Raw genomic sequence first — 27,393 nt, 5'->3', positions numbered from 1 at the left:
CAAACACCTACTTGCTTACTATGGTGGACGAATATTCACACTTTCCCTTTGCTTTCCCCTGTCCCAATATGCTTACTTCCACAGTGATCAAATGCCTCGATCAGGTCTTTTCCCTGTGCAGTACGGCCAATTTCATCCACTCTGATCGGGGTCCCTCCTTCATGTCAAGCGAACTCAAAAGTTATCTTTCTCAACGGGGAATCGCCACAAGTAAAACAACACCATATCATCCCATCGGTAACGGACAGGTTGAGAGATACAATGCTATCATTTGGAATGCTGTTCGTCTTGCACTGAGGTCACACAATCTACCAGACCAGTAGTGGGAAACTGTGCTCCCTGACGTGTTGCATTCCATCAGGTCTCTTCTTTCTACGTCCACCAACGTTACTCTTCACGAACGATTCTTCGGGTTCCAGCGTCGCCCCACTCATGGGACGTCTCTGCCATCATGGTTGGCAGCTCCCGGCCCCGTGCTATTCCGAAGATTCATTTGATCTTCCAAGAATGATCCCCTCGTCGACGAGGTGGAACTAACAGATGTTAATCCCACATACGCGCACGTGCGGTACCCTGATGGCCGGGAGTCCACCGTTTCACTCCGAGATCTGGCCCCCTGTCCAACCGGTCCCATGGACCCCACTGATAGAGGGATCCATATTAATGATGCCAATATTCTGCGCTCCTTTGAGGATGACACCCTACCCGGGACATCAAGGGATCTGCCGGCTACTCCGCCGAATCAACTCGGGGAGCAGAGCGCTCCCCATGGGATGGCCACCCGAAGCCTGGACACTGGACAATCACCAGCTACCAAGCAAGATGAAGCCAGCTCTGCGCCTGTGGGGACCCGTACCTGGAGTCATGATCTCCCCAGTCCCCCTCAGATCGATCAAGGCAACACGGGCCCTGTCAACCTACCTATACGAACCAAGCGACCCAGGGACCAAGACACGGTCCGAGGAGACATGCCTTCCGGCCACAAACAGAGATCGAAACAACTGCAGCTCTTCGTGGTCCGTTATATCTGCTAGAAGGAAGTCGCTGGACTTCCAAATCTTTCAGGTGGGAAAAATGTAATGAATCTTACCATTTATGTAGAAATGACTCATGAGATAACACTGGGCAGCCAGCTGGTGGCGCCGTCTGAGGAAAGTATAAATACTCGGGTGTGGGCCCAGCTTGCTCAGGACGTTTTTGTAACCAGGAACTAGTGATGTAACTAGTAACTCATGGTTGTGAAACAGTTGATTAAAGCTTTGTTTTATACTCAAACCAAGTGCTTACTAGTTTTCTTATGTCAGTGTGTGTCAGTGCATTTGGTGCGAGGGGTTGATCCTTGCTGCACTGGGGCAATGTGTGAGTCAGTGGATTTGGTGCAGGGGTCGTCCTTGCTGCACTGGGGCGCTGTGAGGTGCAGGGAATTTGATGCGAGCGTCGTCCTTGCTGCACTGGGGCGATGCATGGGTCAGTGGATTTGATGCGAGTGTCGATCCCTGCTGCACTGTTGTGATGTGTGGATCAGTGAATTTGGTGCGAGGTGTCGATTCTTGCTACACTGGGGCGATGTGTGGGCCAGTAGGTTTGGTACGAGTGTGGCTCTTGTTGCACTTGGGCGATGTTTGAGTCAGTGGATTTGGTGTGGGGGTCGTTTCTTGCTGCATTGGGCTGATGTGTGGGTTAGTGGATTTGGTGTGAGGGTGGAACTTGCTGCACTGGAGCGATATTTGGGTCAGTGGATTTGGTGTGAGGCCTCGATCCTTGCTGCACTGTGGCAATCTGTGGGTCAGTGGATTTGTTGCGAAGGGTCGATCCTTGCTGCACTGGGGCAATGTGTGGGTCAGTGCATTTGATGCTAGGGGTTGATCCTTGCTGCACTGGGGCAATGTGTGAGTCAGTGGATTTGGTGCAAGGGTCATCCTTGCTGCACTGGGGCAGTGTGTGGATTAGGGGATTTGATGCGAGCGTCATCCTTGCTGCACTGGGGCAATGTGTGGGTCAGTGGATTTGATGTGAGCGTCGTCCTTGCTGCACTGGGGTGATGTGTGGGTCAGCGGATTTGATGCGAGTGTCGATCCTTGCTACACTGGGGTGATGTGCAGGTCAGTGGATTTGATGTGAGGTGTTGATGCTTGCTGCACTGGGGTGATGTGCAGGTCAGTGGATTTGGTGCGAGGGTGGAACTTGCTGCACTGGGGCAATAAGTGCGTCAGTGGATTTGGTGCAAGGGGGCGATCCTTGCTGCACTGGGGCGTTTTGTGGGTCAGTGAATTGGATGTGAGAGTCGATACTTGCTGTACTGGGGAGATGTGTAGGTCAGTGGATTTGGTGCGAGGGTCGATCCTTGCTGCACTGGGGCAATGTGTGGGTCAGTGGATTTGGTGCGAAGGGTCGATCCTTCCTAAACTGGGGAAATGTGTGTGTCATTGAATTTGGGTCAAGGGTTGGTACTTGCTGCACTAGGGCGATGTGTGTGTCAGTGGATTTGGTTCAAGAGGTCGATCCTTCCTGCAGTGGGGTGATGTGTGGTTCAGTGGATTTGGTTCAAGAAGTCGATCCTTCCTGCATTGGGGTGATGTGTGGGTCAGTGGATTTGGTGTGAGGGGGCGATCATTGCTGCACTGGAGCGATGTTTGTATCAGTAGGTTTGGTGTGAGGGGTCGATCCTTGCAGTACTTGGGTGATCTCTGTGTCACTGGATTTGGTGCGAAGGGTCGAATCTTGCTGCACTGCTGTGATGTGTGTCTCAGTGGATTTGGTGCGAGGGTGAAACTGGGGCGATGTGTGGGTCAGTGGATTTCGTGCGAGTGGTCGATTGTTGCTGCACTGGGGCGATGTGTGGGTCAGTGTATTTGGTCTGAGGGTCGATCCTTACTGCACTGGGGCGACGTGTGGGTCAGTGGATTTGATGCGAGGGTCGATCTTTGCAGCACTGGGGCAATATGTGGGTCACTGGATTTGATGCAGGGGTCAATCCTTGATGCACTGGGGTGATGTGTGGGTCAGTGGATTTGGTGAAAGGGTCAATCCTTGCTGCATTGGGGCGCTGTGTGTGTCAGTGGATATGGCGTGAGGGGTCGAGACTTGCTGCACTGGGGCAATGTGTGTCATAGAGTTTTACAGCACAGAAAGAGGCCCTTCGGCCCATCGTGTCTGCGCCACCCATCCATCCCTGTCCAGTCTAATCCCATTTTCCAGCATTTGGTCCATAGCCTTGTATGCAATGGCATTTCAAGTGCTCATCCAAATGCTTCTTGAATGTTGTGAGGGTTCCTGCCTCCACCACCCTTTCAGGCATTGAGTTCCACATTCCAACCACCCTCTGGGTGAAAAAGTTCCTCCTCAAATCCCCTCTAAATCTCCTGCCCCTTACCCTGAATCTATGCCCCCTTGTTATTGACCCCCCCACTAAGGGGAAAAGTTCCTCTTTATCTACCCTATCTATGCCCCTCATTATTTTGTACACCTCAATCAGGTCCCCCCTCAGCCTTCTCTGCTCCAAGGAAAACAACTCCAGCCTGACCAGCCTCTCTTCATAGCTGAGGCGCTCCATCCCAGGTAACATCCTGGTGAATCTTCTCTGCACCCTCTCCAAAGCAATCACATCCTTCCTATAGTGAGGCGACCAGAACTGCACACAGTACTCCAGCTGTGGCCTCACCAGCATTTTGTACAGCTCCATCATAACCTCCCTGCTCTTATATTCTATGCCTCGGCTAATGAAGGCAAGTATCCCATATGCCTTTTTAACCACCTTATCTACCTGCTCCGCTGCCTTCAGGGATCTATGTACATGTACACCAAGGTCCCTCTGACCCTCTGTACTTCCTAGGGTCCTACCACTCATTGTGTATTCCCTTGCCTTATTTGTCCGTCCAAAATGCATCACCTCGCACTTTTCAGGGTTAAATTCCATTTGCCACTTTTCCGCCCATCTGACCAACCCATTTATATCGTCCTGTAGCCGAAGGCTTTCCTCCTCGCAATTTACCACCCCACCAATTTTCGTGTCATCTGCGAACTTACTGATCATACCTTTTACATTTTCATCCAAATCATTTATGTAGATCACAAACAATAAGTGACCCAGCACCGATCCCTGAGGTACCCCACTGGACACATGCTTCCAGTCACAAAAGCAACCTTCGACCATCACCCTCTGCCTCCTGCCACTCAGCCAGTTTAGGATCCAACGCGCCAAGGCACCCTGGATCCCATGGGCTCTTACCTTCTTGACCAGTCTCCTATGCGGGACTTTGTCAAAAGCTTTACTGAAGTCCATGTACACCACATCCACAGCATTTCCCTCATCCACCCCACTAGTCACCCCCTCGAAAAATTCGATCAGATTTGTTAGACATGATTTACCCTTGACAAAGCCATGCTGACTATCCCCGATTAATCCTTGCCTCTCCAAGTGGAGATTAATTTTGTCCCTCAGAATTTTTTCCAATAATTTCCCCACCACAGATGTTAGACTCACTGGCCTGTAATTCCCTGGTTTATCCCTGCTACCCTTCTTGAATAATGGTACTACGTTAGCTGTTCTCCAGTCCTCTGGTACATCCCCTGTGGCCAGAGAGGTTCTGAAAATTAGTGTCAGAGCCCCTGCAATCTCCTCCCTTGCCTCCCACAGCAGCCTGGGATACATCTCGTCCGGGCCTGGGGATTTATCCACTTTTTGGCCCGCTAAAACCGCTAGCACCTCCTCCCTCTCGATGCTAATATGTTCAAGTATGTCACAGTCCCCTTGCCCGATTTCTATGTCTGCATCGTCTTTCTCCATAGTGAACACAGATGCAAAAAATTCATTTAAAACCCCGCCTACATCCTCTGGCTCTACACACAGATTGCCACTTTGGTCCCTAATGGGCCCTACCCTTTCCCTGGTTATCCTCTTGCCCTTAATATACTTATAAAACATCTTAGGATTTTCCTTTATTTTGCTCGCCAGTGTTATTTCATGGCCCCTCCTCGCCCTCCTAATTTCTTTTTTAAGTATGCCCCTGCACTTTTTATACTCCTCTAGGGCTTCTTCTGTCTTTAGTCTTTTGTAACTGCCAAAAGCCCCCCTCTTATTTCTAATGCATTTTTGTATATCCCTTGTCATCCAAGGTTCCCTTTGCTTGTTGGTCCCACCCTTGACCTTTACAGGAACATGTTGGCGTTGTACTCTCTCTATTTCCCTTCTGAAATAGAGAGAGTACAACGCCAACATGTTCCTGTAAAGGTCAAGGGTGGGACCAACAAGCAAAGGGAACCTTGGATGACAAGGGATATACAAAAATGGGTCAGTGGATTTGTTGCGAGGTGTCAATCCTTGCTGCACTGGGGTGATCTGTGGGTCAGTGGATGTGTTGCGAGGGGTCGATCATTGCTGCACTGGGGCAATGTGTGAGTCAGTGGATTTGGTGCAAGGGTCATCCTTGCTGCACAGGGGTGCTGTGTGGATTAGAGGATTTGATGCGAGCATCATCCTCGCTGCACTGGGGCGATGTGTGGGTCAGTGGATTTAATGCATGTCGATCCTTGCTACACTGAGGCGATGTGCGGGTTGTGGATTTGGTGCGAGGGTGGGACTTGCTGCACTGGGGCGATATGTGCGTCAGTGGATTTGCTGCAAGGGTGCGATCCTTGCTGTACTGGGGAGATGTGTGGGTCAGTAGATTTGGTGTGAGGATGGAACTTGCTGCACTGGGGCGATGTGTGTCAGTGGATTTGGTGCGAGGGGTCGATCCTTCCTACACTGAGGCAATGTGTGTGTCAGTGGATTTGGGTCAAGGGTCGATCCTTGCTGCACTGATGTGATGTGTGGTTCAGTGGATTTGGTGCAAGGATGGAACTTGCTACACTGGGGTGATGTGTGGGTCAGTGGATTTGGGGCAAGGGCTGATCCTTGCTGCACTGGGGCGATGTTTGTGTCAGTAGATTTGGTGTGAGGGGTCGATCTTTGCTGCACTGCTGCGATGTGTGTCTCAGTGGATTTGGTGCGAGGGTGAAACTTGCTGCACGGGGCGATGTGTGGGTCAGTGGATTTCGTGCGAGTGGTCGAATGTTGCTGCACTGGGGTGATGTGTGGGTCAGTGTATTTGGTCTGAGGGGCGATCCTTGCTGCACTGGGGTGACGTGTGGGTCAGTGGATTTGATGCTAGGGTCGATCCTTGTAGCACTGGGGCGATGTGTGGGTCAGTGTATTTGGTCTGAGGGTTGATCCTTGGTGCACTGGTGCGATGTGTGGGTCAGTGGATTTGGTGCGAGGGTGGAAAATGCTGCACTGGGGCGATGTGTGGGTCACTGGATTTGGTGCAAGGGTAGATATTGCTGCACTGGGGCAATGTGTAGGTCAGTGGATTTGGTGCAAAGGATCGATTCATGCTGCACTGGGGCAATGTGTGCGTCAGTGGATTTGATGCGAGGTTCCATCTTTGCTTCACTGGGGCGATGTGTTGGTCAGTGGATTTGCTGCGAGGGTCGGTCCTTGCTGCACTGGGGTGATCTGCATGTCAGTGGATTTGGTGCGAGGGGTCGATTCTTGCTGCACTGCGGCGATGTGTGAGTCAGTGAATTTGATACGACAGTCGACCTTGCTGCACTGGGGCGATGTGTGGATCAGTGAATTTGATGTGAGGTTTGATCCTTGCTGCACTGGTGCAATGTGTGAGTCAGTAGATTTGATGCGAGGGTCGATCCTTGCTGCACTGGGGCAATGTGTGGTGCAGTGGATTTGATGCGAGGGTCGATCCTTGCTGCACTGGGGCCATGTGTGTATCAGTGGATTTGATGCAAGGGTCTATCCTTGCTGCACTGGTGCGATGTGTGGGTCAGTAGATTTGGTTCGAGGGTGGAACTTGCTGCATTGGGGCAATGTGTGTAAGTGGATTTGGTGCAAGGGTCGATCCTTGCTGCACTGGGGCAATGTGTGGGTCAGTGGATTTGGTGCGAGGGGTTGATCCTTGCTGCACTGGGGTGATGTGTGGGTCAGTGGGTTTGATGCGTGGGGTCGATCCTTGCTGCACTGGGGCGATGTGCGGATCAGTTGATTTGGCGCGAGGGGTCGATACTTGCTGCAGACTAGCACTTGGTCGATGTACGTGTTATTTTCTGGGAGCATTACTGCTGCTGGGAGTGGTGGGGTGTTGGGCTTGTGTTGGAAGCCAGCCATGATTTGATTGCAGTCTCGGCCTGAGGTCTGGATCCCATTTAAACCATATGCTGCTGCAGTTTCTAATGAAGTTCCTGCAGCAGAAGATTTGAGACAAAGTCAGAGTCCAGCCCCCTGCAATCCACAAATCCGGTTAGTGAGAACACAAACTCCCACTGGAAGCTTCAGAAAGGAAGAAAGAAGGAGTCGCATTTAGTCTGAATTCTTTGTCAAGGGAAGTACAACGGAATCTTGCTGTTTGAGCAAGTCAAGAAATAAATCGTTTCTCAAAGTATCTCAGCATTAGAGCAGCATCTGTCTACTTCATACTTCATGGTGAGACGCAGAAGTTTCTTTCGGAATTTATCTTTGTTACATGGCTATCAGGTACTGCATCTGACAAGAAAACTAGCTGTGATGTTGAAATCCAACCTTTCATCAATGGAGCAGTAAAACAGTTGGGTACAGGAGTATGCAGCAAATCTCCTTTCTGGCTAATGATGATATGGTTACCGATTGTTACAGAATTTCAGTAATTAGACTTAAAGTCAGAAGATCTGTAATCCCGGGTCGAGCAATGTAATTCTGAACTGTGATCGATTGTGCTACTGTGTAAAGCTATCAAGCCTGATCAAAAAGCAACAGCAACACTTACCTCTGCCAATCAAAGGGCCACAATGAAAACGCATTATAGTGTTTGTCTACATCTTGTCATTTTGTCACTTCTCCAGCTGTTACAAGGAGATTACTATGAGCACGACCCCAGACTGGTAGGTGAACTGCTATAGTTTATGTACTGCTCACTAAGTAAATGACTCAAACGTTTCCAACACTGAAGTGGACTGTTGCCAAGGAATGTGATATCATTGCAAACATATATTTTAAAAACCTGAGGTAATGAAATGACTAGTTATTGTATATGATGCTTTCTCATTTTAATATAGAAGAAAGGAAAGTGAATTTGTATTGTTTCTTACGTTTGGTGCATGGCTCCTCCGAGAGCTCAGTGAATTTGTCAAGGGCATAGCTGAGTTATATAAAGTCAATCTGAGTATAAAGCTGATTCCCTTATTAGATTTCTGCTGATGTTTTCACTAATGTTAATGAATAGAGGAAAACATACCCCACAGGCCAAAACGTTGACAGGTTGGATCCTCTGTGCTGAGTTAAGTGATCTCACCTGGGTGGCAGGGAAAAAGCTGCTTGGCCTCAGTGCCACTGCTTCAGGAACAGAAAAGTCTGTTGAGGATTGCCACTCCCAACTGCTATCCGCTGAACCCATTTCAAAGTGTGTATGCATGGCCATCGGGTGAGGATAGGACTGGGCCTGGGCACAATGCCTACCATGGTCCAATTGGGTGTTGCCACATGAACAATGGCTCTGTGAGAGAGCTGTGGAGCCAAACCCCAGTCAGGAGAGGAAGGAGGACATTGCTGAGGGAAAATAAAGTCAAGGTCCTGAATTTTTGGGTTTAGAGAAGAAGGGTAATTTAAATCTTTGAATATTTGTTTTGATATATAGTGCACACATAAGGTGCTTTATCCTGTCTTTTCTGAAACAAGTTTAGTAGGATTGTTCTCACCACCATTAGAATTGCATCCACTATGTGGAGTCCTCCATGTGCTAGGAGACAGAATTAGATTATTCTCCGAAACAACTGCATTTCCATCATAGTCTATTGTTATGCATCACAAACCACCTGATTAGCTGTGTAACCACCTGATTAGCTGTGTGACTCACTCGCCCCGGCATAGTGTCAGCTAAAAACAAACATATCTATAATAATACAAAACAACTAGGGCTTCCATACAAAAAGTGCAAACGAGAGAATCCCTTGTTGGTTTAGAGCCAGTCGTATACGTTCAAAAAAACAATTTTGGACGGTTGTTCATTATTTAGGTGTCAGTTATGCATCAGTGGGCAGCACTCTCTCCTCTGAGTCAGAACGTCGTGTGTTCAAGTCCCACTCCAGAGACTTGAGCACAAAATCTAGGCTGACACTCCCAGTGCGGTGCCGAGGGAGTGCTGCACTGTTGGAGGTGCCATCTTTCGGATGAGACATTAAACCCCTCAAGTGGACATAGTAAGCACGGCTCTATTCTAAGAAGCACAGGGGAGTTGTCCTGCTGCCTTGGAAAACATTTATCCCTCAACTAACACCATCAATAAAACAGATTATCTGGTCATTGCTGTTTGTGGGATCTTGCTGTGTGCAAACTGGCTGCTGCTTTTCTCTACATTACAACAGTGACCACACTTTAAAAGTACTTCATTGGCTGTGAAGCACTTTGGGACGTCCTAAGGTTGTGAAAGGTGCTATAGAAATGTAATTTCTTTCATTATTGTCCAACACAATCCATTTTGCTCTGTGTATGCTGCACATTGACTATAACATCCTCATCCTCGTTTCCAAAGCCTTCCTTTAATTTTACTTAACCCTCTGCCCAGCACGCATCCTCTCCTCTTCAGACACTGGCTCTCTGTGTGTCCCCATCCTCTGCTCCAGTCCTCAGCCATCATTCCCTACACCCTGGAATTTGCATTCTAAACTCCTCCACATGCCACCATGAATTCGGCCACCAAACTCAATATCACTTCCTGCCCAGATCCCGACTCTCCTGTGAAGTGACTTGAGATATTTTGCCACGTGAAGGTGCTATAGAACTGGATGCTGTTTACCCTGCACTTCCCACCCTTTCTGCACTGCCATTGACAGCTAAGGGGAACGAGGGGCGAAGGAATGCTGAATTTCCAACAGGAAAATACAAACATGTAGCTGTGAAGAAAAATCATAAAAATGGTTTGGAGAAAGTAAAGCATGCTGGAAATCCATTACAATCCACCAGGAGGGAGAGCCAGCCAGGCTTCCCATAACATATCCACGCCATAACTAAGACCGCCTATTTCCCCTCCATAACATTGCCCATCTCCGCCACTGCCTCAGCTCATCGGCTGCTGAAACCCACCTCCATTACTTTGTTACCTCTAGACTTGACTATTCCAACGCACTCCTGGCTGGCCTTCCACGTTCTACCCTACATTCACCCATCACCCCTGTGCTCGCTGACCTACATTGGCTACCGGTTAAGCAACGCCTCGATTTTAAAATTCTCATCCTTGTTTTCAAACCCCTCCATGGCCTTGCCCCCTGTGACCTCCTCCAGCCCTACAGCAACAACAACAACATGTATTTATATAGCGCCTTTAACGTAGTAAAACATCCCAAAGTGCTGCACAGGAGTATTTTAAGACAACGAATTTGACACTGATCCACATAAGGATAAATTAGGGCAGGTGACCAAAAGCTTGGTCAAAGAGGTAGGTTTTAAGGAGTGTCTTAAAGGAGGAAAGAGAGGTTGAGAGGCGGAGAGGTTTAGGCAGGGAATTCCAGAGCTTAGGGTCTAGGCAACAGAGATTGAGCGATTATAATCAGGGATCCTCAGCACTCTGAAATATCTGTGTTCCTCCAATTCTGGTCTCTTGCGCATCCCCTGCTTTTAATCACTCTACCATTGGTGGCTGTGCCTTCAGCTGCCTGGGCCCTAAGCTCTGGAATTCCCTCCCTAAACCTCTCCACCTCTCTTTCCTCCATTAAAATGCTCCTTAAAAACTACCTCTGACCAAGATTTTGGTCACCTGCCCTAATATCTCCTTATCTGGCTCTGTGTCCAATCTTGTTTGATAACACTCCTGTGAAGCACCTTGGGACGTTTTACTACGTTAAAGGCGCTATATAAATACAAATTGTTGTTGTTATGTTACACCCGTTGCTTTGCTTTGTCTGTCGGATGCAGGCATTCACACTTCTCAGTAAAATAGCAATGTACCTGCCATCAGAGCAAAAAGGGGCGGGTTTATTTTAGTGATTTTTATTGTAATATTCCTCACATTGAGTATTTCCCAGCGGGAACTCTGCATCATATTAGAATGAATTCTTGTTATTGCTGGACTAGGCTGATGTTCACGTTACCAGGGTGAAAGTGATTGTAGCTAAAAATTGTGTAACTTTTGGCAGATTTAAAAATGCTAATGATTCTAAAGTTAGTATTTGTAACACCCCGTGAGAGGTTGCCAGCTTGTCCTGAGTTAGGTCGCCTTTGAGCTGCAGGTTAAGATTGCCCGAATGGTGGGGCTGCAGTATTGTAGCTCTAGTTCTCCACATTGGACTCTTCACATAGATCCCTGACTAACAGCAGAGAGAAGATTCTTTCACCCACTCAGTCTAGTTTGAGCTCAAGCTGAGGTCGTATGGGTGAAAGAGCAGTGTGGCGAACTCCCTGCACTCCCTGGAGATTTCATGGGAATCGTGATTTAACTTTGAATCTCCACTTGCGAATTTGACCAAGCCCTTGAGATTCCTGACTAACGCATTTCATTTGAAACATTCTGTTCTAGTCATACAGTAAGTCATACGGTTTAAAGCCTGACTAGACCCCAATAGTTGGTGACTAATCTGGTGTTAAACTGACCCACGTTGATATAATGAAAAAGTAAGACAGAAGTGAATCTGCCTCTGAAGTAGAGACTGTGGGGGAGAAATTCCCCACCCGTTAGTGCCTTAAGAGGGCGATAAGTGGGGCGCTAACCAACTAGCGCCCGGGTGCGGCGAGCCCTGCGCCTCTCGCGAAATTGAGCGGACATTTAGCGGCGGCGTTAAACCCTACCGCCCGCTCTCCTGTGCATGCAGATCTTGACGTCATTCCAGAGTGCAACGCCCTTGGGGCACCCCGGACCAGAAATTCAGTGGTGCCCCCCTCCTTTCCACCTGTCGCTACCAACGACAGGTTGACTGGAACGCTTCCCAGTCGCTGTGGGGCTGGGGGGGCGCTATTTAAAGGGGGCTCTTCCTGTCTTCTGTGTGGTAGCCATTTTTGGACCACTCGTTCTGTGAGAGAGAGAGAGATTTGCTGAGAGACAAAGGGAGAAAGAGAGACTTCTGCATTGAGCCAACGCTGTCTGAGGTAGTTTTGGCTTCTGCCCATAACTTTGTAGTTGCTTTGCTTTTTCACCGGCATAACTTTGATTGCCCACATATTATGGGGGCTGCAATGGATGGGCACGTCATGCTTCTCCATCACATTGAGGGGGCACAGAGACGCAGAGATAGAGTGGCAATCATGGCCAGACGGAGGAGGGCCAACAGGCGTCGGTACAGGAGACCTTACCATCCCAGGGTTTTTCGACAACAGTTCTCATACATCAATATTCATAGAATTCACAGAATCACCACAGTGCAGATAGAGGCCATTTCGGCCCATCGAGCCTGCACCGACACATATCCCACCCGATCCCCGTAACCCCACATATTTAATCCCCCTAACACTAAGGGTCAATTTATCATAGCCAATCAACCTAACCTGCACAATATGTCTGAGGAGCAGTGTTTGCGAAGGCTGCGATTCAGCAAGGAGGTGGTCACTGAGCTCTGACACCTCCTCCAGCCAGATCTGCAACCTCAACTGAGGAGCAGGACGTCTCTGTCGGTGGCAGTGAAGGTAACAGTGGCTCTCAACTTTTATGCCACCGGCTCCTTTCAATCTGCTACTGGGGACATTGCCAATATGTCCCAGTTTGCGGTGCATTGCTGCATCCGTCAAGACACGGTGGCATAGTGGTTAGCACTGTTGCCTCACAGCGCCAGGGACCCGGGTTCGAATCCGGCCTCGGGCGACTGTCTGTGTGGAGTTTGTACATTCTCCCCGTGTTTGCGTGGGTTTCTCCGGGTGCTCCGGTTTCCTCCCACAGTCCAAAGATGTGCGGGTTAGGTTGATTGGCTATGATAAATTGACCCTTAGTGTTAGGGGGATTAAATACGTGGGGATAGGGTGGGATATGTGTTGGTGTAGGGGTTACGGGGATCGGGTGGGATATGTGTCGGTGCAGGCTCGATGGGCTGAAATGGCCTCTATCTGCACTGTGGGGTTTCTGGGATTTCTGTGAAGTCACAAATGCCCTCTTTAAAAGGAGACAAGAGTACATCTCTTTCCTGATGACCCCCGGCAAGCAGCAAGATCGCGCAGCAGGCTTTGCAAGAATAGCGGGCTTCCCCATGATGCAGGGTGCCATTGACTGCACCCATGTGGCTTTGCGGGCGCCGCAAGAGAATGCTGAGGATTTCCGCAACCGAAAGGGCTTCCATTCCTTGAACGTCCAGTTGGTCTGTGACCACAGACAGCTGATACTCGCTGTCAATGCCCAATTTCCAGGCAGCAGCCACGATGCCTTCATCCTGCGCCAGACTTCTGTGGCAGACCTTTTTGAGGCCCCTCTTCACCCAGGAGGCTGGCTTCTCGGGGACAAGGGCTATCCTCTGTGCACTTGGCTGATGACCCCGCTCCGTTCGCCCAGTACCCCTGCAGAAGAACGATACAACAAGAACCATCAAGCTACCAGGAACATCACTGAGCACACAATTGGCGTGCTCAAGCAACGGTTCCGCTGTCTGGACCACTCTAGAGGAGCCCTGCAGTACTCGCCTGAGCAAGTCTCCCACTTCGTTGTTGTCTGCTACATGCTGCATAACCTGGCAATCCTCAGGACCCAGCCAATGCCAGCGGGCCTTGGAGCACCAGCAGAGGAGGAGGAGGAGGAGGAGGAGGAGCATCAGCACCAAGACGGGAGGGAGGCACAAAGTGCAAGGGCCGCCCGTCAAAGGCTTATCGCAAGTCGCTTCTAGGCCCCCTCTGAGGGAATGGCTTCTGCCATTAAGAGAACCTGAATGGAACCATGCCGCAACCCCTAAGCCGGTCAAGGCAACAATGAGTGCAAAGAGCAAACATGCACATTTTGAATTAACACACTTCTTTATTAACAAAACTGTGTATCCTTCTCGCATGACAAAGTAATAGAAAGAAAGACACAAAGAAACAGTCACAACCTGGAGACAATGTCTGAAACAGTAACAAAGATATGACCACGATCCTCGGCCTTTTCAAAAAAACAATGAAACACATTTTGCCACACCTTCTACTTTTTGCCCTTCGAGGGTGATCTGCTTCCCTTGCGAAATTGCCCCCTTCCCACCCTGCAGCTCCTCCGCACTGGGACCCCAGTGGCTGCAGCAAGGCTGGGGGAAGGCTGCTGAGTGTCAGAAACTGAGACTGCAGATGCCCTTGAGGGACAGCCTGGACCAGCTCTGGGCCTGGAGGGCCCGGCTGCTGACGGCTCCAACTCTGCATGGGCGGCAGCAGTCTGTCCTACAGGTGGTGGCAACTGCAGTGGAGAAGTGACAGTGCTGGCAGCAGGAATGCTGTCATCCTGAGAGAGGACAGCAATTCCCCGCTCGACCGACACACTGACACTCCCACGGGGCAGCACTTCAGCATGCGCAGCAATCTGCGGGAGCACAGATTGCTGGCCTGCTGCGGCACGGTGAAAGCCCTGGGGAAATCTGCCCAATCCAGCGAGGGTGGCAGCAGTTAGTGCTCGCGTGGCCTCAATCTGCATCTGCATGAGACCACCCACTGACTGCATTGCAGCACTTAGCATTTGCGTGGCAGACGCCTGTGCTGCACCGAAGTCCTGGACACTCCTTGCCAGTGACTCAATGGATTCGGGCATCCTTGCCACTGCAGCCATGAGCTCAGTGTGCCTTTGCTCCGCCTGGGCGCTCATTTCAGCGAGGAGCTGCACCTCTTCTGCGCTCACTGTAGCAGGACTGGAGGCCATACTCTCCCTCTGGGGAGAAGGCCCCCGAGCTTCCCTACCCACCTCGCGTTGCTGCAGCCCGCTGGGTCCTGGAGCTTCACCCTCATCAGACCATTCCCCCCACCCCGCTCCCCTCCAGGGGAGGCGTGTCCCCAGTATGGCCATGGGCTGCCTCGGCAGAGGGTTGCGCTGACGGTCCGGCTTCCTCTTCCTCCTCGCCTTCAGATTCACTCCCAGTGGCAGCTTGAGGGCCCACCTCCTCACCTGGTGAATCAGCATCTGAAAGCAGGGAGGTACAAGAGTGGCAGCAAGTGAGGAACGAGTGCAGCAATGTACTGATTTGGATCGAGAGTGTCAAAGGATGCTGTTGTGAGGAACAAGTGGAAAGAGAGAGGTCAAAAAGGTGATGACCTTACCATTGCTGGCCAGAACAGGGTCGGTTTCTCCAGTGGCGACGGGGCCAAGCATCTGACTTGCCACAATCCGGTGGACTCGCTGCTCCAGATCAGTCAGGGCTTGAAGGTGAGGCCGGCCTCCCCCGGTCCGTTGCTGCTGTCTCCTATTATGTGCCAGCTTGCCCTGCAAGAAAAAGGACGGGGTCTGAGTAAAGATGCAGTCATGATCTTGGCTGAAATGCCTCCCATGGTGGAATAGCCCTTACTGTGTGCAAAGTGCTGAATGTGCATGTGAGTTTCCTGAAAGGGCCAAAGGTGTTGGAGGAGTGCTGGGCATTGGAGCTTTCAAGACCCTTTGGCCATAAAGCGAGGTCAAGATGGAGGGATGAAGAGGTTTCTGAAAAAGGCACTCACCTTGACGACCCGAGTGAGGTCGTTGAACTTCTTCCTGCATTGCACAGGGGTCCTAGGCACCATGCTGCTGGAGGTCACTCTGTGAGCCACCTCCCTCCAAGCTTTTCGGTACTCGCTGGGCAGAGGCCTCCTGCCACTCTCCAGGTACAGGAGAGATCGCCTGCGTTCCACCGCGCCTACCAGAGCCTCCAAGGCCCCCTCGCTGAAACGCTGCACTCGCTCCCTGGCCCTCTCCATGGTCCTTGGCTGCAGGATTTGGCAACAGGTCTGTCCAGGCCGAGATTCAGGGCTCCGATGCGCAGGGTGCGGCTGCAAATCAAGATCGACCCTCCTCTTTATGAGCTGACCGGCACCAGCGTTTCTGTGTGCAATCGCTAACTGACAGCACCTGCGCTGCGCCCGCCCTCTGAGTTAGCGCCTCGCTCCTCCGGCTTAGCGCCTTAAGAGAGTCATGCAGCGCCTGATTTAGCGCTGCAATCGGCTCCAAGGGCGAGACAGACCAATTTCGCAGTAGGTTTGCGCCCGGCCGAGAATTGCGCCCCAAATGGGGCGATACCAAATTTCTCCCCCTGTGTTTTTGGATCACAACAGTATATTCTTAAATAAATAATAAAATTCACCATATTACAAAGTTCATAGAAGTGACATTCAGCAGAAATTACTGCAGTAATTGTGGATTTTGCTAGTTTGTAATGAAATAAATGTTTGGAGTTCAGTGGAATGGCCAATCAATGCTGCCCTCTGCTGTCTGAGAATCTATTTCAGCAGATTTCCTGAACTCCAGAGCGCATGGCTTTGAGCTAGACTTCTCTAAAGCCCTCACACCAGAACCACAGTGGTAGTAAAACCACCCTATCCTTCCCAAATGGCAAGTTTCCTGGGGAAGAGGAAGCCTGTTCATGCAGTGAAGATGAAAGCCCACATGTGCATAGTGTGTATTAATGTGTAGTCATTTTGTTTCCTGGCAGTAACTGAGCATTGTCTCATTTTCCCCACATTACTAAAATTCCTTTTGGGATATTCCCGTTTAACACATGTAAAGTTTTGGATTAAGGGTTTGTAGCTTGTTACACCCCAATTCATGGCAAACACACAAATGTACTCATGCTTGGCATTAAAGCAGTGGAAAGAGCCACCACAGAACGCAGCAGAGACACTGCCAGCCCCCTTGCTGGGGCAAAGCTTTGCTGGACATGATCATGGGATGGAGGTAGGGCTACGATATTGTAGCTCCAGTTCTACACCCTGAACTCGCATCTGGCGTCCAACAAGCTTCAACATTGGCAGTGGAGCCTCAGCAGTACGAGGCCTTTCCTTTTAAGTTTATCTGCTGTGCTCCTATTATTTAACCCAGAAAGAAAAGATTTTGGTTGCTAGGAGACCAAGGGGGAAAAATTCGGTTGCTTTGCGCCTCCCGTTAGCAAGAGGGCACTAATGGGGCGCAAAGCAACTAGCGCCCAGGTGCAGCAATGTTTGCGCCACTCACTAAATTGACCAGACATTTTGCGGCGGCGCTAAACACTACCGCCACGAACTCCTGCGCCCGCAGATCGTGACGTCATCAAGTATGCAACATCCTGGTAGCGCCCCGGACCGGATATTGAGTGGCACCCCCTGCCTTACCACCTGCCACTAGCAACGACAGGTTGAGGGGAGCGTTTTGCAGTCGGGAAGGGACTGGGGGAGCGCTATTTAAAGGCGACCGCTTCCTGCCTTTTTTTGTCAACGATATTTTTGCACCACGCATTCTGAGAGAGAGAGAGACTTCTGGAGAGATTCAACACTGTGTGAAGGAGTTTTGGGTACCGAGCAGCACTTTGCAGGTTCATTTTGATTTGACTTTCCTTGCATCGATTTAGAAGAGACTTGGGGGCTGCACGCTGAGCTCTTTCCCTGGGCCTCTCCATTGTTCTTTCCAGCAGATTTGATGTACAGGTCTCGCCAGGCCAAGATTCATAGAAACATAGAAGATAGGAGCAGGAGTAGGCCATTTGGCTCCTCAAGCCTGCTCCGCCATTCAATGAGATCATGGCTGATCATCCAAGTTCAGTACCCTGTCCCTGCCTTCTCCCCATATCCCTTGATCCCTTTAGCCTTAAGAAATATATCCAACTCCTTCTTGAATATATTTAATGAATTGGCCTCCACTGCCTTCTGTGGTAGAGAATTCCACAGGTTCACCACTCTCTGGGTGAAGAAATTCCTCCTCATCTCTGTCCTAAATGGCTTACCCCTTATCCTTAGACTGTGACCCCTGGTTCTGGACTCCCCGGCCATCGGGAACATCCTTCCTGCATCCAGTCTGTCTAGTCCTGTTAGAATTTTATAAGTTTCAATGAGATCCCCTCTCATTCTTCTAAACTCCAGCGAGTATAAGCCCAATTGACCCAATCTCTCCTCATACGTCATTTCTGCCATCCCAGGTATCAGTCTGGTGAATCTTCGCTGCACTCCCTCAATGGCAAGAACATCCTTCCTCAGATAAGGCGACCAAAACTGCACACAATACTCAAGGTGTGGTCTCACCAAGGCCCTGTACAACTGCAGCAAGACATCCTTGTTCTTGTACTCAAACCCTCTCGCTACGAAGGCCAACATACCATTTGCCTTCTTAACTGCCTGCTGCACCTGCATGCTTACCTTCAGCAACTGGTACACAAGGACAGCCAGGTCTCGTTGCACTTCCCCTTCTCCCAATCTATTGCCTTTCGGATAATAATCTGCCTTCCTGTTTTTGCCACCAAAGTGGATAACCTCGCATTTATCTATATTATACTGCATCTGCCATGCTTCTGCCCAATCACCCAACCTGTCCAAATCATACTGGAGTTTCTCAGCGTCCTCCTCACAGCACACACGCCCACCCAGCTTTGTGTCGTCTGCAAACTTGGAGATATTACATCTAATTCCCTCGTCTAGATCATTTATATATATTGTGAATAGCTGGGGTCCTAGGACCAATCCCTGCGGTACCCCACTAGCCACTGCCTGCCAATCAGAAAAAGAGCCATTTATTCCAACTTTTTGCTTCCTGTCTGCCAACCAATTCTTTATCCAAGTCAGTACTGTTAGATCCATGTATTTTTGATGTAGTGTGTCCTACAATAACTAAACACTCAGACTGCAGGAACAATTCAACAGGTATTTACTGGATGAGGGTTACTCTAAAAACTAACGTACAGATCCCTACTCAGGGTTTATATACAGGTGTGGTCACTGCCGGTACTACAGTATACAGGAGCTGTAAAAAGTAGTTCTCCCCTTAAAGGTACATACACTACAATTCCTCCCCTTTTAGATTTACAGTACCATAACATTCATTTTACAATTAACACTTTTAACATGCACATTAACTGAAAATAGTCCATTTATAAATTCAGTCTTTGGGGCGGCTTCCTGATCCTTTCTGGATAGCGCCTTTCCTGAATGTCTTGTTCTTGGTGCGGAGGCCCCCTGTCGTCAGTTGGTTCATCAGCTTCCGATGCTACTGTTTCTGGGGTAGATGCTACCTGTATGTCGGGTTCATCACCAGGTGGGCGAGACATGGGGTTGACTCATTCCTGTGACTCTAGGATTTGGTCAACATTGTAAAGTCTGTGGGTTGTGCAGTTAATTACGACACAGACTTCAGGAGTAACATACAACAGGACTTTACTATTCGAAGGTCAGGGCGAATCTGCCCTATAAATCATGCCACAGCACTTATATACCGGTGTGGTCACCGTCGGTATTACCGTATACAGAAGCCAAACAAGTAGTGCCACACCTAAAATAGTTCTCTTAAAGGTGAACGGTTACATACAATAGTCTCTTAAAGGTAGACGGTTACATACACTACAATCCTCCCTTTTTAGCTTACAACATACTATTTCTCATTAACATACATATATTCAACTTCAGGTAAACAATTTACAGATATAGTCTCTGTGGGAAACAGTTCACAGGTTCAGTCTCTGTGGGAACAGTGTATAGATTCAGTCTCTAATCTTGACTCGGTCCAAACAACATCGCTGTGGTGTAACCGGTTCACATTGCTAGCGTGACTCCTCCACTAGTCTTCCCCTTGACGTAACAGCTTGAACTTTCGTCCTGCTGAACCAGCAATGCTGACTTTTACAAACAGCTGTATTGCCTTGGTAATTTTTCTTACTTTCCAACTGATTTATCTCCCTTTGTAGGGCCCACGTGCATGATCTGATAGGAGTGATAATGATTTTGATGGTTATCATCTTCTGCTTCTTCTTTTTCTTTTCTGCTTCTTGGAGACTCTCGGGGCTCCCTTATCAGCTGCCAGCTGTAGCGCCACCATCTCTCTATGTTCCTTAGACTTTAAGTGCTTCATCCTGATTTCTGCACTTTGGGAGTTTTCATCACAAGCTGGGCAGACCAGATCCTCGTAATATTCAGTGTCACTCAACAGGTCATGGTAATATTCGGTGTCGTCCTGAGCTAGTCTAGCAAGAGGGCCTGCTACTTCTTCCGTACCCAACTGGACGTTAGCCGACTGTTGTTCCCTCCCTAGACATCTTTCCTGAAGAGACTTCTTCATGCGTTCATATTCATCCCGCTCTTCCTGGGTTTCCTGCAAATCCTTCACTAATGACCTCGTTTGTGATTTCAATACTTCCCCTTCCCTCGGGGATTGATTGATCAGGCTATTCAATCCTTCTACTGGAGCAGCTGTTTCAACATTCTGCTGTTCACATTGACGTGATTCAGCGTACTTTTGGCATCCCTGTAAAATCTGTGTTGCAACCTCAGCTATTTCCATAACTTTTGAGAGCTCCGAACTCCTTCCCTTTGAAGATTGAAGCTCGTGTTCAGATTGTTCCCATTGTAGAGTCTTGTCCTTCAGCATATGAAGGAGTTGGCTGACCGTTAACTCTTCCACGGGAACACTGTGGGTCAGAGTCTTCTCCATTTCATCCACCTTTTCCTCCAATGCTTTCACCTTCTTTTCCTCTTGTACTTTGGCTTCCAGCGCTCGGAGAAGTTGCGCCTTGATGCTCTCTAGCTCATGTTCAGAGGCCATTCTTACAGTCTCTGTGTTTCTTACAGTTCCCTTTTCTTCCACTGAACGGATTCCCAGTTGAATCTGTTCTTCAAGTTGTTGAATCTCGGTCATTGCCGCCCCATATTTGTCTTGGGTTTCCTTTAATATTTTTATGAGTTCTTGTACATCTTGTCTTTCAGGTTCTGCCATGTCTTTCACCTCTAATTTCTCATCTATGGATGGAACTTCTACCGATGAGTCTGTCTTGGCCTTGAGCTCATCAAGAATTTCCTGCAGCCTTTGGACTTCTTGCTCATGTTCAACCTTCAGTTGCTCATATGCTTCCACTGAAACTAGCTTTTCGGAGGTTGCCGAGTTAACCCCTTCCAGAATTGTAGCCTGGGCCTGTTCATACTGTTCTTTCAACTTCTCACACTCTGCTTGTAAGGAGTCGTAGAGAAGAACTGGAATAAAATCCTGGCTTCCTGCAGATTCCTCTTCATTTGCTTCTTCCTGCAAATATTCTAACTCCTGAACAGCATAAGGGAGATGTGATCGGTAATTGGTCACGATGGCTCTATGGTCGCTCTCTGCTTGAGCTAGCTGCTTCTGTTGTCTTTCCAGATTCTCCCATTCGGTATCATAGAACTTTTTCATTGTTTTCATCTCTTGTACGAGACGGTAACTCAATTGTTCTAATTGTTGTCGTAATTTGAAATAAGTTTGAGTCCGAGCTCGGTGTTCTTCCGTCATGGATATGTCCGTAACTTGAACAGGCTCAGAATTTTCTGTCGAACTAGGTTGTCTTTGTTCGGTGGAGTTCTGTTCTGAAACTTTGTTCTTCTCTGGAGCATAAGCCTTTATGCATGCCTTCGTTTTTCCAACCTTCGTCGGCAAGTCCATTTCAGCCTTGTCTTTCATATTTGGGTTGGTCTTATCGTCATCCGTTTCAGAATCTGAGCTGATTGTCTGCACCGAGTCCTCACTCGTTATGGCTTTTAGATAGTGCCATTCCATGTCTATTTTCTTGATCCACTCCCGTCCTAGAAGTGGTGGTCCTCCCTCATGTAGTACGTATAAGTTCATTCTTGGGTGTTCTTTACCCCTATCTCTCACTTTGACTCTTATCTTTCCCATGGGGTATACTTTATGCTCCGTGTATGTCTGCAATACGAACTTGGTATCTCTTAAGGGTATATGTGAGAATAGCCGGTGGTAATCCCTTCGATTTATGACTGATAGAGCTGATCCAGTGTCCAACTCCATTTTCACTTGGATTCCAGCTATTTTTAGCATGACCCAGATAGTTTGTAGGTCAGCTTCCTTACTCACATTGTGAATTCTCAGACTACCCAGCTCCTGGCCGTTTGGGTCTGAGTCTGAATTCTGTTCGTCTGAACTCTTCTCAGCCACCTTGTGTACCTTGTTGTACTTTTCCTGTGATGGCTTCCTTTGGTTGTTGGTCCTTTGGTTGTTGGTCTTCTTCCCTGACCGGCATACCTTAGCTATGTGACCCAGTTTGCCACATTTCCTACATTCCTGGTTCTTAAACCAGCATTGGTTCTGGTCGTGTGTTGTCTTCCCACAACGATAGCATTTTGTTGTTGTCGAGGTAATTTGATCCACACTTAGTGCTGCTGTCTTTAGCTGCATTTCCGCAGTTCCCTTCGCTGCGGCTTCGTGCGATGCTGCAATAAGGACAGCCCTGTCAAGTGTAAGGTCGTTCTCTTCGAGTAGCCGCTTTTACGTTCCTTCCTTTGCCAACCCGCACACGAACTTGTCTCGCAATGCCTCTGTCAGATTCCCTCCAAACTGGCAGTATTTCGCTAGTCTACGCAGTTCGACCAAGTATTCTGCGTTGCTTTCGTCTTTCCGTTGCGTTCTCGCATAGAATTTGAATCGTTCCGCCAACATCAACGGTGTAGGGTTCAAGTGGTCCTTCAGGACAGCCACAATATCATCGAAAGTCTGATCCGCCGGTTTAGCTGGTGCTAGTAGATGCTTCAAGAGCCCGTATGTCTTTGCGCCCATCGAGTTCAGCAAGGTTATAGCTTTGTCATCTTCTTCTATTTTATTGGCCTCACAATAGATCTCAATGCGTTCCACGTACGTGGCCCAGTCTTCTACCTCGGAATTAAAATCGTTGATGTTACCACGCTTAGGCATCTTCCTCTCTTTGGGAACAACACAAGTATTTCTTTAAATTATTATTTCTTTTTTTTTCTAAGATGGCGGTTTTCCCGCGAAAATGGCGGTTTCCCGCTCTTATCTTCTCTCCCCGCCCACTTCAATGGCGGTTTCCCGCTTCTGTCTTCTTCCCCCCTAATGGCAGCTTCCCGCGTTTCTTCCCTGGCGGGAGGGGTACACTTTCCCCACGGGCGACGGCCGCTGGCTTTCAGGTTCACAGCCTGCGCGTCGGCTTCAAGGCTTTCCCTTTTTTTTTTATGGCAGGGTGACCGGCTCTGGGTACCCCGTTGACGGCGAACAGGTTCAGCCGCTGGGCTGGCTCTCGCACAGTTCCCCTTGCTCGGCTCTGTCTCTCTCCCGCTCGCTCGGCTCTACCGGCACTGGGTACACCCCGTTGATGGAGGACAGTTCAGCCGCTGGACTGGCTCTCGCACAGCTCCCCTTGCTCGGCTCTGCCTCTCTCCCGCTCGCTCGGCTCTACCGGCGCTGGTTACACCCCGTTGACGGAGGACAGTTCAGCTGCTGGACTGGCTCTCGCGCAGTCTCTCTTGGTCGGCTCTGCCTCTCCCGCTCGCTCGGACCCCAATCGCGCCTCCCAGCCCTCTCGCAGTCCGGTGCTTCTCTCCCCGGCTGCGGCTGAGTTTCTCTCTTCCCGCGCCTACGCTCCTGGTCACAGCGCTTCGTGGCTTCGGTCACCGCCCGGCTTTTCCCGCCGGTCGCGGTCTCTCACGACGCCGTTGGACCCGACTTTTTGTCCGGCTCCTTTTCCCCCTCGACCGTGGTCGAGTGCCCAGCCCTTATCCTCCGGCTATTCTTTTCACTTTCCCTTACTCACAGTCACCGTGGCAGAAGGGACAGTCAGTGCCTGTTGCTGATGGAAGTTTTTGTCGCTAAAATCTTCCTCCTTTCTATTGCTGCAGCCTTGAGTTTTCTCCCAGCCGAATGACGAGGGCGGTTGCCTCTTTTCGACGCTCTTTCGTTGCTTTGAAATTATTGTTGCCGCAGGGTACGATCGGACTCGTCGCCACTGTAAAGTCTGTGGGTTGTGCAGTTAATTACGACACAGACTTCAGGAGTAACATACAACAGGACTTTACTATTCGAAGGTCAGGGCGAATCTGCCCTATAAATCATGCCACAGCACTTATATACCGGTGTGGTCACCGTCGGTATTACCGTATACAGAAGCCAAACAAGTAGTGCCACACCTAAAATAGTTCTCTTAAAGGTGAACGGTTACATACAATAGTCTCTTAAAGGTAGACGGTTACATACACTACAGACATGGCGTCTCACAATGTTCTCCCCAACATCCACTGTGTACATTAGTGGCCCCTGCCGTGTGCATATCGTTCCTGGTTGCCATTTCTCTGTTCGGTAGTCGCGGGCCAAGACTGGTTGCCCTACATTGAAGCTCCTTGTCGGCTTCTCATTGATGTACTGGAATTGCTTATTCTCAACATCTCTTCGTACATTTGGTCTGAGCAAATCCAGATGAGATCTCAACCTTCGGTTAAAGAACATCATGGCCGGGGTCTGGTTGGTGACTGCATGTGTCGCATTTCTGTAGGCTAACAGGAAATTGTCCACCTTATGCTGCAGTGGAATGTCGTCATCGCACATGGCCCTTACTGCTTTCTTAAAGGTTTGTACGAACCTCTCAGCCAATCCATTTGTGGCTGGACGATACGGGGCGGATGTGTAATGCCTTACCCCATTCCTTTTCATGAATCTTCGAAACTCTTCAGACACAAACTGTGGTCCGTTATCAGAGCAAATCTGCTCTGGCAAGCCGTTCCTGGCAAATATGGTCCGTAGGACTGCAATAGTTTTCTCCGTGGTGGTGGACGACATTTTGATCACCTCAGGCCATTTCGAGTGCGCATCCACGGCTATTAGAAACATTGAGTCCATGAATGGACCAGCAAAATCAATATGCACCCGTTGCCATGGAGATGAGGGCCAATCCCATGGGTGTAGAGGGGCATGTGGTGGTGCATTTTGGACCTTCTGGCATCCTGAGAAGCTCTTTGTCAGGTCCTCGATTTGCTGATCGATCCCCGGCCACCACACATAAGCCCTAGCAAGGCTTTTCATTTTTACCCCTCCCAGATGGCCTTCGTGAAGCTCATTGAGCACTCTCTCCCTTAACTTGGGTGGAATTACCACTCGGGATCCACACATCAAGGTCCCCTGGCATACTGACAGCTGTTCTCTTCTGGATGAGAATGCTGGCAACAGTGAGCCGCCATGTGTTGGCCATCCCTTCACCGTCAAGTCATATACCCGAGACAGTGTCGGGTCATTTCGGGTCTCCTTCTCTATATCAGCGTTAGTTACTGGCAAGCGTTCAATTATAGTCGAATGAAATATTTCGACAGGGTCCACTGCTTGTGCTTCCTCCGCAGTAGCAGGCGTGATAGCCCATCAGCGTTTCCATGCTGTTTCGTGCCCTTATACTCAATTTCATATTGGTTCGCCCCTAGAAAAAGCGACCATCTTTGTAGCCGTTGCGCAGTCATCACCGGCACGCCCTTCTTTGGATTAAAGATGGAGACAAGTGGTTGGTGGTCCGTCAGCAAGGTGAATTTCTGCCCGTGCAGATAGTGGTTGAACTTTTTTACTCCCCACACTAGGCTAAGGGCCTCCCTGTCAATCTGGGCGTAGTTACGCTCGGCTGAGGTTAGTGACCGAGACGCAAAGGCTACCGGCCTCTCCGAGCCGTCCGGGAACTTGTGCGACAGCACCGCTCCAATGCCATAGGGTGATGCATTACACGCCAACCGAATTGGTAGTGCTGGGTTGAAATGAGCCAACACCTCTTTTGATGTGATCAATTCTTTGCACTTCTGGAAAGCTCGTTTACATTCGTCATTCCACTTCCATGGTACCCCCGTTTGCAGGAGGGTGTTCAGTGGGTGTAGTACTGTAGACAAATTCGGCAAGAACTTATGGTAGTAGTTCACCAGCCCGAGGAATGACCTCAGTTGTGGCACATTTTCCAGTGCTGGGGCCTTGACTACTGCCTCAATCTTTTCAGGGGACTTATGTAACCCCTCTTCATCAATAACGTGGCCACAATACGAGATCTGCTTCTAGAAAAACTCGCATTTGTGGCGATTTGCTCGGAGCCCATATTCCTTCAATCTAGTGAGCACCTGCTCCAGGTTGGCAAGGTGAGTACTGTCATTTTCGCCCGTGACCAGGATGTCGTCCAAATAACACTGGGTCCCTGGAATCCCTTGCAGGACTTGATCCATTGCCCTTTGCCAAATAGCCGGAACTGATGCTACCCCGAACACCAGCCGGTTGTATTGGTAGAGGCCTTTATGAGTGTTGATCGTGAGGTACTGTTTCGAGGCTTCTTCTACTTACATTTGCAGGTACGCCTGGGCCAGATCAATCTTAGTGAAGCGTTTCCCTCCAGATAGCGAGGCGAAAATATCTTCAATCCGTGGAAGCGGATATTGTACCGTGTGAAGGACTGGGTTCACTGTCACCTTAAAGTCCCCACAGATGCGAACCTTCTTTGGTTCCCCAGGCGTATTACTCAACGACCTCTTCATTACAGGAACGATGGGTGTAGCCCACTCGCTCCAGTCCACTTTGGACAGTACTCCTGAACGTTCCAAACCTTCCAGCTCTGCTTCGACGGCTGGGCGGATCGCATAAGGCACCGGCCTTAAAAAACTTTGGGCTTGCATTTTCCTCTATTTTGATCGTCGCTATTATTCCTTTTAGTGTTCCGAGTCCCTCCTGGAATACTTCTTGTGCGTCAGTTAGCATTTTTGACAGTCGGCCAGGTGTGACGTCGTCATCCTTTTTGGCATCTACTTGTATGGAATGCCAATCTAGCTGTATCTTCTGGATCCATTCACGTCCTAGTAGTGGTGGTCCTCCATGTGGCAATACATATAGGTCCATTTTTGGTGTTTCCTTACCGTTATATACAACGTTCACCCTTATTTTTCGTTTGGGGTAGACTTTTTGCCCCGTGTACGTCTTCAAGACAATCTCTGTACCTCTCAAGGGTATATGTGAGAATAGCCGCTTGTAGTCCCTTTGGTTTATGACTGTTAGGGCTGATCCTGTGTCCAATTCCATTTTCACTTGGACTCCAGCTATCTTGAGCGTGACCCAGATAGTTTGATGATTCTCCGTTTGGATCACCTTATGTAGTTTCAGACAACCCAGCTCCTTGCTTCCGGAGTCTGTATCACTTTTCTGTTCATCTGAACTACTCTCCGTCACCTTATGTACATTCTTGTGCTTCTCCTGTGGAGATTTCTTGCTGCTGGTTTTCATTCCCGACCTGCAGACTCTTGCTATGTGTCCTGCTTTTCCACACTGTCTGCACACTTTGTCCTTAAACCAGCAATCATTATGGTCGTGTGTTGTTCTGCCGCAGCAATAACACTTCACTGTTCCGTATGACATTTCATTTGTGCCATATTCTTGCGGTCTCCGTTGTATCTCTGCAGTGCCCCGTGCGGCTGCTTCGTGTGATACTGCCATGCTGAAAGCCTTTTCCAGCATAAGGTCCTTTTCAGATAAAAGCCGTTTCTGGTTTCCTTCACTTTGAAGCCCACACACAAACTTGCCGCTCCAAACTGGC

At 49.3% G+C, this 27,393-nt stretch overlaps 1 protein-coding gene across 2 annotated transcripts in view; it reads left to right on the top strand.

Annotated features, from left to right (window-relative positions):
• The first annotated feature begins 7,195 nt into the window (after positions 1-7,195).
• vegfd (vascular endothelial growth factor D) overlaps positions 7,196-27,393 on the top strand; it is a 95,585-nt gene continuing 75,387 nt past the window's right edge. Inside the window, exon 1 of one of the 2 annotated variants that reach the window (XM_086006517.1) lies at positions 7,196-7,911. In XM_086006517.1, the coding sequence (XP_085862643.1) occupies positions 7,819-7,911 (93 nt within the window). In that variant the 5' untranslated portion in view covers positions 7,196-7,818. The remainder of the gene's footprint in view (positions 7,912-27,393) is intronic. The other variant, XM_086006516.1, reaches the window with a different exon arrangement.

This window comes from Somniosus microcephalus, chromosome 14 (assembly GCF_052327205.1).
Source record: "Somniosus microcephalus isolate GS21.2 chromosome 14, FLI_Smic_1.0, whole genome shotgun sequence".
Classification (NCBI taxonomy): domain Eukaryota; kingdom Metazoa; phylum Chordata; class Chondrichthyes; order Squaliformes; family Somniosidae; genus Somniosus; species Somniosus microcephalus.
The sequence above is the reverse complement of the archived record's forward strand: the minus strand, read 5'-3'. Positions and strand labels throughout refer to the sequence as shown.